Genomic DNA, 11,624 nt, shown 5'->3' with positions numbered 1-11,624 from the left:
GTGGATATTGTTTTATGAAACGCGCCTTGACATAGTCGAGAATGCCAGAGGATTAAGAAGCAACCGCACTGCTGTATAGGGGACGGGGGTGGGGTGTGAGAGGAAAGGCTATTTGTAGATTTTTATCAGCCGGGTCCTCTCACACATGCAGTAATGTCAAGATGACAAGCGGAAGAGAGGTAGAGAGGAGACAACTCGCACTTATTAATGTATGCGGGTCACGTGGAGTCATACACACATTCCAGAGCTGGAGCACCTGCTTAGATGCAGCCCAGGAGGTGTGTTGAGAGCCTCGCCATGGCTCCTGCAAACACACTGAAGTGAACACTTAAATCGCACAAGTCACTGGATCTTGATGAACAAAAGATTCAAGTTGAAAATCTTTAGTGATATAAAGTGTGGACAAAATGATGTAACAATGGCCAGTGGAAACCAAAACCATCTGTAAACTCAGAGTCATGCTGTAAACTCAGAGTCATGCTGTATACTCAGAGCCATGCTGTAAACTCAGAGCCATGCTGTAAACTCCCACAGAACCATGCTGTAAATTTAGAGCCATGCTGTAAACTCACACAGAACCATGATGTAAACTCACATAGAAGCATGCCGTAAACTCAGAGCCATGCTGTAAACTCACACAGAACCATGCTGTAAACTCACACAGAGCCATGCTGTAAACTCAGTACCATGCTGTAAAACCAGAGACATGCTGTACACTCACATAGAACCATGCCGTAAACTCAGTACCATGCTGTAAACTCAGTACCATGCTGTAAACTCAGAGCCATGCTGTAAACTCAGAACCATGCTGTAAATCACACAGAGCCATGCTGTAAACTCAAAACCATGCTGTAAACTCAGGACCAAGCTGTAAACTCACACAGAACCATTCTGTAAACTCAGAGCCATGCTGTAAACTCAGAACCATGCTGTAAACTCAAACGGAATCAAGCTGTGAAGTCTAAAAGAATCATTCTGTAAACTCAACAAACTCATGCTGTAAACTCAAACAGAGCCGTGCCATAAACTGCATTCCATTGGCAGAGATCCGGCCCTGCCCCTGACCCCTCTGCCGAGCCATGCAACTTAATCAAGTATTAAATGCCGTGAGGGGGTAGCTTTGGCATCTCACATACGAGGGATAAGTGCGCCTGCGCTAATCAGAGCTGAAGAGGACGTTTGCCCACTCCCCATGCAGTGAGATTAAGCCAATGACACCATTACAGCGACGTGCATTAAGGGAATAGCACCACGCCAGCTCTCGCGCTCACCGTGATTTATGTCAAACCACACGAGACAAGGCTGGCTGGGATGATTGGTATTGCTCACTTTGATTTGTCTGTTGAAGAGGGAGATGGTAACCGCATTTCGGTGTGCGTAGCAGCCTATTAGACCGGCGGTCCTGCAGTAATAGCCCTGTAGAATAAAGAATTCTCACAAGACATGCGCTCTTTCATTATCCAGTCGCGTTTTCTGTTCTGTGTATATGTATGCACCACAACTTATATGAAAACGCACTGCCCCGCCCTACAGGTGGAGCACAGACATGCCATACTTCCAAAAGATAAACTGGGGAGTGTTTGGTTAAATATTACAAGGACTTTAGAGGCTTTAGAATATTTAGAATGACTTTTAAAAAACACACCAAGCATTGCTACAAACTAGCGTACTATGAAACTTGAGCCTGGACTGAACTGCTGCTAGCTAGGGCATTCCGATCTTCTCACCAGTTTGGAATCTCGCGTGGAGAACCCACTCATGCACACCCCGCCAACTCACCCCACGGCCGTCCGCCCGCGTCACCGAGCGGCTGTGTCGCTCATACGACCTTTCCAGGCAAAGGCAGTGCGCGCGCATGCGCGAGAAAGGAAACACAACGCGCTTCATCACGCAGCCAATCTCCTGTCCAACCCGGCCCGGTCCGGCTGCGCTGAGCTTACAGCCCGACTCCTACACAGTCTCTCTCCATCTCTGCTCCTGGCATCCTGTTAGCGCTTTCGCACCACCCCGAAGACGTGCGTGACTGCCAACCGGGCAGAATGTTTTGATTTGTACACTTTTGCATCGCGACCTCTTTACTGACCCCCACTTTCCTGTGCACATTCGGAAATGGCTCAGTGAAGATATGATGGTCGGCTTTTAGCAGGGACTGCGTGCCCTGCTCACAGGCAAGCCAAGCCCTCCTCTCCACAGTCACGTGCATTCGCTGCGAGCGCCGCAAGCGCCGCGAGCGCCGTGAGCGGGGCTGGATGGAGGAGGAGGAGGTCAGTACTCGGCCTGGGAGCCGGCGCGTTCCTGTGGGCAGCGGTGGCCGTGAAAGCCAGCCCCTGCCGGCGGGCCGTGGAGACAGAACAGGCTGCAGGGCTTTTAAGTGCCACACGTGCGTCAACGTCTCCAAATACAGCATCGATTTCAGACGATAGTCTGACTGAGGAGTTTCAAAAAGACTTCCCTTAGCCAAAATCATCCTGTGCGTGTGTGCACACGTGTGTGTGTGTGTGTGTGTGTGTGTGCGTGTGGGAGTGTATGAGGCAAACTCTGCCAACAGCTTGTCAGAGATCAGTTGCACAACAGATGCATAACAGCAAGACGTTGCCATCATGATTAATGACTCCTCAGGGAGTGAACTCAGACTGTGAATATGGAGCCGTCTCAGACTAATGCGTTCAGAGTCTACCGCTGCTAAAGCAGTGGCAATGCTGATGGGCAACACATTTGTATTGACTGCTTAATACTAACTAATAGCTTTTTAACACGAGCAAGGTGTGTACTGTCATATTAGCCAGCCTGAAGTTGTATTCAATTCAATGTTTAGTGCCTGGGTCAGTGTTTTCATCCCTTGGTTGCGGGTTTTTCTCTCGTCCGAGGAAGGATAAGAGTCCCTTTTAGTCGGAATCCCTTTATGACTGCCGTTCCCGTCGGAGTCTTCCAGACACGGACTCAAAAGACCAGGGAAGGAGACTTTAATCAGGAGCCCAGTATTGAGATCAGACAACGTGGAGCCAATCTGTCAGTAGCGCAGACCAAAGGTCTTCAGCCCCAGTACAGTGCAGAGCTGTTTCAATGCATCAGATCATTAGCCTTTCAGTAGCTCGAATCAGACTGTCTGCCAGGGCCGGAGTTCGTATCGCTTGTATATCGCAGGACCAAACACAAGTTTCCCAGCAAACAAACACTGAGGTGATGCAGAACACCTCTGCCATCACTGATGGAAGTGTTTGTTCAGAATAACTGTGAGTGTCACAAAACTGGAGAGCACGATGCAACTTGTCGCTGTCTCCTTCCAGATTTTTATGACGCGCCACGCTGGGCTTTCTCGGCTCACTGCTCCAAAAATGGGCTGCCCTGATGCCAAAGTGTATCCTTCCCAGCCTTGTGCTGAGTCACCACACCCAGTCTCCTCCGAGCTTCAGTCTGGCATTCATCAGACGAGCTCAGGCTTCAGCTTTCCTGCACAAGACCCCACAATAATTGATATTTTTTAATCCTGGGGTTCTTTTGTCCAAAGGTGCCTGGATTTCATCGGTTCAAATTGAGTAACAGAGATGAGTAAGCCATTCTCTAATAATTGCACGGAATTTGCCGCGGTTCTTGATGCAAATTATTTAATAGGAATTAACTCAGTCCATCTTTGGTTGAGACAGAAAAGCATCCTGTTTTTAAATTGTGCCGTGGAGCTCGCTGGAGTGGAACCACTCCAACGAGACGATATGAGCAGAACACAGTCAACATCTATTTTATATACTCTGCAGCCAGATTAATTCACTAATTAAGGTATCACACACAATAAACCTTTCCCACATCTGTTTGCCATTGTTAGCACAAACAAGCAGAGAAGAATAATTAGTAAGTAAACCTTCTGAAAACAGAGTCCCACACAGGAGGGTGAGCCGTAACACATATAGTATTCTTAGGCTTTGGTGTGTAATTAGAGTTTACACTCAAGACCCCATCCAGTTCATGAAGGCCTTCACAATTAGCTAATGTGCTGAAGCAGGTGTACCAGAGGAGGGGAAACACAAAGCACTGTGGGGCTTTGAGCCACTTGGTCTCTGCCGCATGGACAGACAGGAGGGGAGGAGAGTCAGCACCGTGATTGTGGCCTGCGATTAGCCTCTCCGCTCGGTAATTAGCCGACGTGCTGAATCAGGTGCGCCGTGGTCAGCGGGTCTTTGGGGCTTTGGATTTCTCTACCCAAGCACAAACTCAGTCCGAGGAAGTTCTCTGGAACGCGGAGGCGGACTGTCTGAGAAACGCTCGCGCGCGTGGCCCCTCCTCGTTTCTGTGCAGAAAACACAAGCCTCTGTCCTTGTACCGCTCCACCAAACAGAAAAGTCGCGAACAAGCAAGGCCTCTACTCCGTTCTTCATGTCCGCAACCCTGAAAAAGGAGACGTATTCAAATGTGCATTCATTAAGCTTTGTGGCGGTGCGCCCTTTTCCTGTGCCTCTTAATGAATAGATGCCTCATATGAGCAGAAAGCCAGGATTAAGCGTAGGACATTCGGAAGTAGCTGGACTAAGCAAAGCGGAGAGATTTGTCCCTTTTATGTTGCACAATTTGAAGCATCCAATTTCCTCGTGTGTAAATTTAATAGGGTCAAATTGTTTCCTTTTTACGTATAAAGCTGTCATTCATTCTTTCCCATTTGGTAATAATGAATAACAGAGCCAGTTATTAGCAAACCTTCTTTCGGAAGCACGTGAAATCTGCCACCGCGTCTTCTAGAACCTTCCAGCCGCGCGACGTAACCGAGAGGCTCAGCGCGCGCGGTGGTGGCGACAGACCGCCTGTCACGTACACACGTGGACAGAGTGAGAGAGGAACTCTGTCATCTGTCCCACAGAGAAGACCAGGGCCGTCGGCACATGGCAACAGGACTTGAGCTATAGTCACCTCAACACTATTGAGCAAAAAAGCTCGGTTGGTTAAACTCGTCTGGGCCTGACATCGTTTCATCCGTCTATTATAAATCAGGGTCACATGACCCAGAGATCGACCGTCCTGTCGAATTTAGTTCTAGCACTAACACGCCTGGTCTAACTACTCTAGGACTTTGGGAACGTCAGAATAGCTTGTTAGCGGAGCCGTAATAAAGGGATTTAGGGCTGGAATTAAACCCTGTAGGGCACTAAGTCTCTTGGAACAGCGTTCAGCGCTTGTATATTAGACAATAGACGTGAAACAGTTGCGCTCTCTCTGCAGCTGTTTTTTCAGGAAGATTAAGCCGAAGCCATATTACACTGTTACTACACATTCTTTAAACGTCCGTATAAGTTTTGGAACTTGGCTCATAGTCCATCACTGGGTTCTGGCGTTGTCTGCTGTACCAGGCATATGGTCCCAGTGGTGCTGGGTGGGGCAGGTTTATTTGTATAGCACTTTTCATACGCAGCGGTGATTCGAGGTGCTTGAGGGAAGCTGGATCCAAGACTCCAGAGCTTAATTTCATTTCATGAAAATCCTCCCCCCCTGCCCTGCCGTCTTCACGGGCTGCATGATAAAGCCAGTTACTCCCTCATTCGGCTTCACGGGAATCTTTTCACGTGCTGATAATGCCTTACACCGTGACTGCTGAGCAGCTGATCTTCACCAATAACCAATCACAGTGTAGGAATTGCTGCAGGACTGATGGCCAAAAAGTGAATCGCTATTTGATTACTTGTTTTGGATCCAAGAACAGAGGTTGATTTGTACTTGTCGATTCTTAGCAGATGAACGCGGGCCGGTTGCTTAACCCGAGTCCCAGAAACCCTGTGAACTCTGGCTTGGTTTGTGAGGGGCTGATGAGTTGAATCAGGTGTGGGGGAATGAAGGCAGAGCCCTAATCGGGGCTGGGTGGGCGTGGAGTAGGGGACGTTAGCAGGGCGCTTTTGTAGTCTGGACTTGAACCGGGCTCAGCACTGGAGCCAGATTAGTTCAAAATGTGCAATCTTGCGAGTCCATTTTGTCAAACAAATCACCATGTTTATACAGTTCTGAGAAGAAAATATACGCTGGAAATATTTAATATGCTTTTTTTTTATGTCTCATTTTTATCTTTTGTGTTTTATGAGGCTATGCCTGAAGTAGAAAGATTTATAAATATTGTTGTGAACCACAGATGAAAGATCAACTGGAGCACTGTGAAAGATCATTAAAGTAAACAGAAAATGCTCCACAAAAGACTGAACATGTCTGAAAGCTGCTGCGATCACAGCACCGTTACGCACAAAAACGGGGTTGCTATGCATTAGGCTTTGATGGGCCAAATTCCACAAAATCGTGGTGTACTTAATCTTTGATGTGGAATGGGCCTTCATGAACAGTTGTGTATTTATGTGAGTAGTCGTGTGTGGGCTGTACCCTGTGCGAGCCTATGTCTCTGAATCATTAGCAAACAGAGAGAAAGAGAGCGAGAGGGAGAGAGGGAGACATGAAGAGAGAGAGATAGAAAGAGAGAGAGAGGAAAAGAGGGAGGGAGGGAGGGATGCCTTTTTATTCAGGACTGATAAAAGCAAATATTGTCTTTGACCTTGCCACTACCTGTACCGATAGAGCGTCTCCTCCAATTCTTGCAGCACGCCTGGTTTTCCTTAGCCTGGAATGTTTCACATGCGGCCACACCAAGCTCAGATCAACGTGATCAGATCCAGCAGATGGTCCAGAACAGAGGGACGAAGGAACACAGCTCTGTACGCCTGTCTGTACGTCGGTAGCAGGTGTGGAACGTAACGCAGTGAAAGGAAGTGAAGGCTTCAGCTGTAAAAACAACTCATTCCTGTCTTGCTTACATTTGTCACCGCAGGCCATCTGACCAGTGGCAAACAATTAAAATAAAAGAAATTCAATTCCATTTAATAGTTCAGTTTAAATAAATCAAGGTTAATTCAATGCTTAAGTGCTGAGAATAAGGGAAAAAGCTTCTTTTTCTTCACTTGTCTCAGTGGTAGAACAAGATAAGAAATATGTCTTCAAAGATAAACTGCACTGATTATGCATAGAACAGAAACAACACCTCTCATTTGTGTACCTTTAACACGCAACGCCGGCGTCAAACCCAGTTTCCCCGAGCAGAAAGCACTGAAATAGATATTCTGAAGCGCTGGATCTCCTGCACAGCCACGGCCTGTTTCATCGGGATTCTTACTCCCGAGTCAGATGATTAATGAAGGACGTTTGGGTGACTGGGACCGAGCGAAGAAAACGCTTCGTTTCCTCCGTGAACACGTGTTGGCGCAGCGGCGGGACCCGCCGGTAGGGGGCGCCGGCGAGCGCTGATTTCTTTTTTTTTTTTTTTTTGTCTCCACCGGAGTTGCAGCTTCAGTACCAGCGCGAGGGAGCTACAGCACGGCACGCGGAGTGGATACGGCGGGCTGCTGCACGGTGCTGCCGCCTTTGCACTGAAAGGGGAACATCTCTACCCGACGAAACGAAAAGGATAATTTTTTTTTTGCACGGATTCCGAGGGGGAAATCCACCACAAAGTGTCCCAATGCGCCTGCCGGTCGTTTGCTTTCTGCTGTGTCTCCTGGCAGCTTTGCAGGTAACTGGGCTGCTCCGCACTACTCTGGTGCGCTCGTGTGCTCCCTGTGCGCTAACCTACGCGCTTTTCTGCACGGGGTGATAGTTTTACGCGTAACTTTGTCTTAAACCTGCGTCCGACCTGCGTTTGTCTGCGCGGCGCACAAACCCAGGCGGGGTTGGGGCGACGGGTGTGTTGGACTCATCCTTCTGTAGACAGGCTCGGGCTAGGCTTTAGTCGGGCAAGTGCCTTCTCCGCAGCCCGTGTTGTTTTCGAAAGAACAATGGCAGTTATTAAACTTAAAGCTGGGTCGTCGGGGCTTTTGTGAAGTGTTTTGCCGACGTAGACTGTTTCAGAAACACTGGGAGTATTGGGCTACAGGTTGGGAGCGGATTGTAAGCAGAGAGACGGACTCCGCCGTTCACAGATTTGTCGTTGATGTTCCTTAATAAACTGAAAGCCATCGGCCGATGTCGCTTACTGAGCTCAACCATCTCAGAATACGTCTAGTAGCCTTTAATAGGACCTGCTGCATTAGTTTCCTACTAACTAATGTTTAAATCAGTTTGGAATGGAAAAAAGTAACCGGTTTGGTACGGAAGATTTGTAAACAAAGACAAGAAAACCAAAACCAACAAATGCTAAATGAAATCAAACAGTTATCATTGACATATTTTACATATCATACATTCTATCTTTTCCTGTTTTGTTTCTAACAGCTGATATGTAAAGCTAGCTGTGTCCTGTGTCCTGTGTCCCGTGTTTGCTGTGTCCTGTGTCCCGTGTTTGCTGTGTCCTGTGTCCCGTGTGTCCTGTGTCCCGTGTTTGCTGTGTCCTGTGTCCTGTGTGTCCTGTGTCCCATGTTAGCTGTGTCCTATGTCCCATGTTTGGTGTGTCCTGTGTCCCGTGTTTGCTGTGTCCTGTGTCCCGTGTTTAGTGTGTTCTTTGTCCTGTGTTTTCTGTGTCCTGTGTTTAGTGTGTCCTGTGTTTAGTGTGTTCTGTGTCCTGTGTTTAGTGTGTTCTCTGTCTCGTGTTTAGTGTGTTCTGTGTCTCATGTTTAGTGTGTTCTGTGTCTCATGTTTAGTGTGTTCTCTGTCTCGTGTTTAGTGTGTTCTGTGTCCTGTGTTTAGTGTGTTCTCTGTCTCGTGTTTAGTGTGTTCTGTGTCCTGTGTTTAGTGTGTTCTGTGTCCTGTGTTTAGTGTGTTCTGTGTCCTGTGTTTAGTGTGTCCTGTGTTTAGTGTGTTTAGTGTGTTCTGTGTCCTGTGTTTAGTGTGTTCTGTGTCCTGTGTTTAGTGTGTTCTGTGTCCTGTGTTTAGTGTGTCCTGTGTTTAGTGTGTTTAGTGTGTCCTGTGTTTAGTGTGTTCTGTGTCCTGTGTTTAGTGTGTTCTGTGTCCTGTGTTTAGTGTGTTCTGTGTCCTGTGTTTAGTGTGTCCGGTGTTTAGTGTGTCCTGTGTTTAGTGTGTTCTGTGTCCTGTGTTTAGTGTGTTCTGTGTCCTGTGTTTAGTGTGTTCTGTGTTTAGTGTGTTAATTCAGTGCTTTGTTCTCCCTCCCCCACCTTTCATTGAAATTCCGCTGATTGAAGGAGGCAAGTGGCCCGAATACCCATAATGCTGTCATGCTCTGGAACTCGCATTCTTCTTGGGGCCCAAACAAAAGATATGGGATTAAGACCTCGGGTGGCAGGAGTGACATTTGGCAGGGGGGTAACGGGGTGACATTTGGTGCGTGGGAGGAGGGGTGCATTGTTGGGAATGTGATGCAGTTTAGGTCAAGGCCCTATATAGCCACTCAAGAGCACACACACACACACACACACACACACTCTCTCTCTCTCTCTCTCTCTCTCTCTCTCTCTCTCTCTCTCTCTCTCTCTTTCTCTCTCTCTCTCTCTCTCTCTCTCCCTCTAACTTTCCAGTTTTATTATTACTTGTCAGTCCATTAAGGAACCCCTCGAGTGATATGTATTCCCCCCTGGTTCAGCACAGCCCAGACGTCATCCGGGTGTCCCCAGCCAGCCAGTGCCCGAATCTTCAACCTTTGAAATGCAGCTTCTGACCGCCGTGCTTGGCCATGTCGGAGGAGTCGTTTGTCAGGAGCCTTGGCGGCTGTTCTGGGCTGTTCTGGGCCGCCGATCGATGGCTGGCCTTAGCGCTGGCTCCCCCTCAGTGAAAAACAAACGACCCCTGTTCTTGCTTCCTACCATGCTTCTCTGCAGAACGCTTAACCTCACTGGCCTCATTACCCTAATTGCACTCACTGTCCCTCTATAAAACAGGTGCTGCCATTGTGTGTGCGTGTGTGTGTGTGTGTGTGAGGTGGGGGTTGTGAAGGGGTGAGAAGTGGGGAATGTTAATTGGGGGCTGATGAGTCGCTGTCTGTGTGTTGCAGATGGGCACAGGGAGTAGGGTGCCCGAGCCAGCATGCAGGCCAGGCTTCGCCCAACACGCGTACGATGCCCCCATGCCGGAGTCCCTGCTGGAGGGACAGCCACTACTCATCGGTAAGGAAGGTGCTGCTGTAGTGCGCTCGCGTGTGTGTGTGTGTTTGTGATGTACATGTGTTGTGTTGCTGAGCTGTTACTGGTGGCATACCAAGTGGGAAAATAACCCAGAAAGCTATCAAACGTGCTTTGTGAAAGTGTGTCGACATGTGTGTTGCTTATAAGCTGCTGAAACCAGGAATGTGCACATGCGTGAGTGGGTGTGTGTGTATCTTGGCTTCATGTGCGGCTCTGTGCTATGGTGGGTGAAAACAAGCTTCAGACATATTTAAACAATTAGTTGTGCTGTTATGTGGGCTTAAACGCCATGTTGTTTGGTTTGTATGCCAATAAAAGGGCAAATCTGGAGGGCTTTAGCTCTGCTTCTAATCATGGATGCGCACAAAGAGTTTTTTGAAAAGCTCGCTGAATTTCCACTTTTCTTGAGTTTGTGTGCTCTCCTGCCAGCAGTGAAAACAATGGGAAAAGGGGTAAACCAATCTCACGGAGTTCGTTGTTCCTGGTAAAGCAATCCATTTTAATTGTCCGCAGTTAGAGCAAGAAAATCTGGGTCTTTTTTTTTTTTTACTTCTGAAAAGAAGCAGCTCGGAACATGTCGGTAAGACACGTTCATGAAGAATGGCGGAGTATTATTGTGCAATATTGCAGCTCTTTGACAGCCGTTAGTACCGGATGCCTGTGCTTGCGTGATGGAGTCACTGAGCAAGTTGGCTGTAGACCTCCATGCGTTCGGCAGCTGTCTGTTCACCTAGACGGATCACAAGTACCTGGCAAAGTGGGTTAGGAGACGAGAGAATCGCATTCTTTTCTTTGTGCTCATCCCAGTGTGACTTCTTGTGCGTCACGTGGTCTCCGCGTTTGACTGTGTCCAGGGTCTCCTGACCCCTGACCCTAGAGGAAAACGCTTCCCATTGAAAGTGCTGCTTGCTGTTTTGTATGCTCAGCAGAAGATATAATATAATATATCATTTATTTATTTTTGCAGCCAGATGGTCAGAGATGTTTTGTCTGTTTGATTTGTAAGGCATCCTGAGCTGCATACTAAGATTACAGTGGGATTGTACTTGTATACTACCAGTCTGGAATGAGTTGTCCTTATTGGAAAAGCTGTGCTGTTTTCTCCGGTCATCGCCAAGTTCTGTGATGCAGGGCTGGGTGCAGCACTGAGCAGTTAGGCCTGCCAGCTCCGTCACTCCGCGTCCTCTCCCGGTTTTGGTGCGACGGTTTCAGCAAATGTGTTTTAGTCCTTTTGTTTCGTTTTGATTGATTTATTTTTTGTACTGTTGGACATTAAGTGGTGACCGAAAAGCTTTTCCTCTCTGAAATTACAAGAGCACGGAGCAAAGCGCATACATCCTCCACGACGGTGTGGAACGATTGTGTGAATGAAGCTGCAGCTGTGTGGGTGGCGGGGTCAGTCGGTGCCCTGTGAGTGGACGACTCATGCCTCGCAGAGTCCTCACCCTGGCGCAATCTCCCCCCACAGCCGTGATTTTCATTAGAGCCCACTTCCAAACGGAGCTCTTCCCAAAAAACGAGAGGGCGTGTTTCCCTCGGACAGGGCCGCGGAATTTCACGCGTACGGGACAGAAGTCAACGGAGAGTGCGAGGTAGTAAGGG

General features: G+C 48.2%; 1 protein-coding gene across 1 annotated transcript in view; it reads left to right on the top strand.

Moving 5' to 3' along the window:
• The first annotated feature begins 7,311 nt into the window (after nt 1-7,311).
• Nucleotides 7,312-11,624, top strand: part of LOC113585510 (cadherin-2-like) — a 73,034-nt gene continuing 68,721 nt past the window's right edge. The window contains exons 1-2 of the mRNA XM_035536589.2: nt 7,312-7,525; nt 9,893-10,004. Of these exons, the coding sequence (XP_035392482.1) occupies nt 7,475-7,525; nt 9,893-10,004 (163 nt within the window). The 5' untranslated portion in view covers nt 7,312-7,474. The remainder of the gene's footprint in view (nt 7,526-9,892; nt 10,005-11,624) is intronic.

This window comes from Electrophorus electricus, chromosome 13, assembly GCF_041902795.1.
Source record: "Electrophorus electricus isolate QZ-2024a chromosome 13, ASM4190279v1, whole genome shotgun sequence".
In the NCBI taxonomy this organism is placed as follows: domain Eukaryota; kingdom Metazoa; phylum Chordata; class Actinopteri; order Gymnotiformes; family Gymnotidae; genus Electrophorus; species Electrophorus electricus.
Note: the sequence above shows the minus strand (reverse complement) of the source record. Positions and strands in the feature narration are given on the sequence as shown.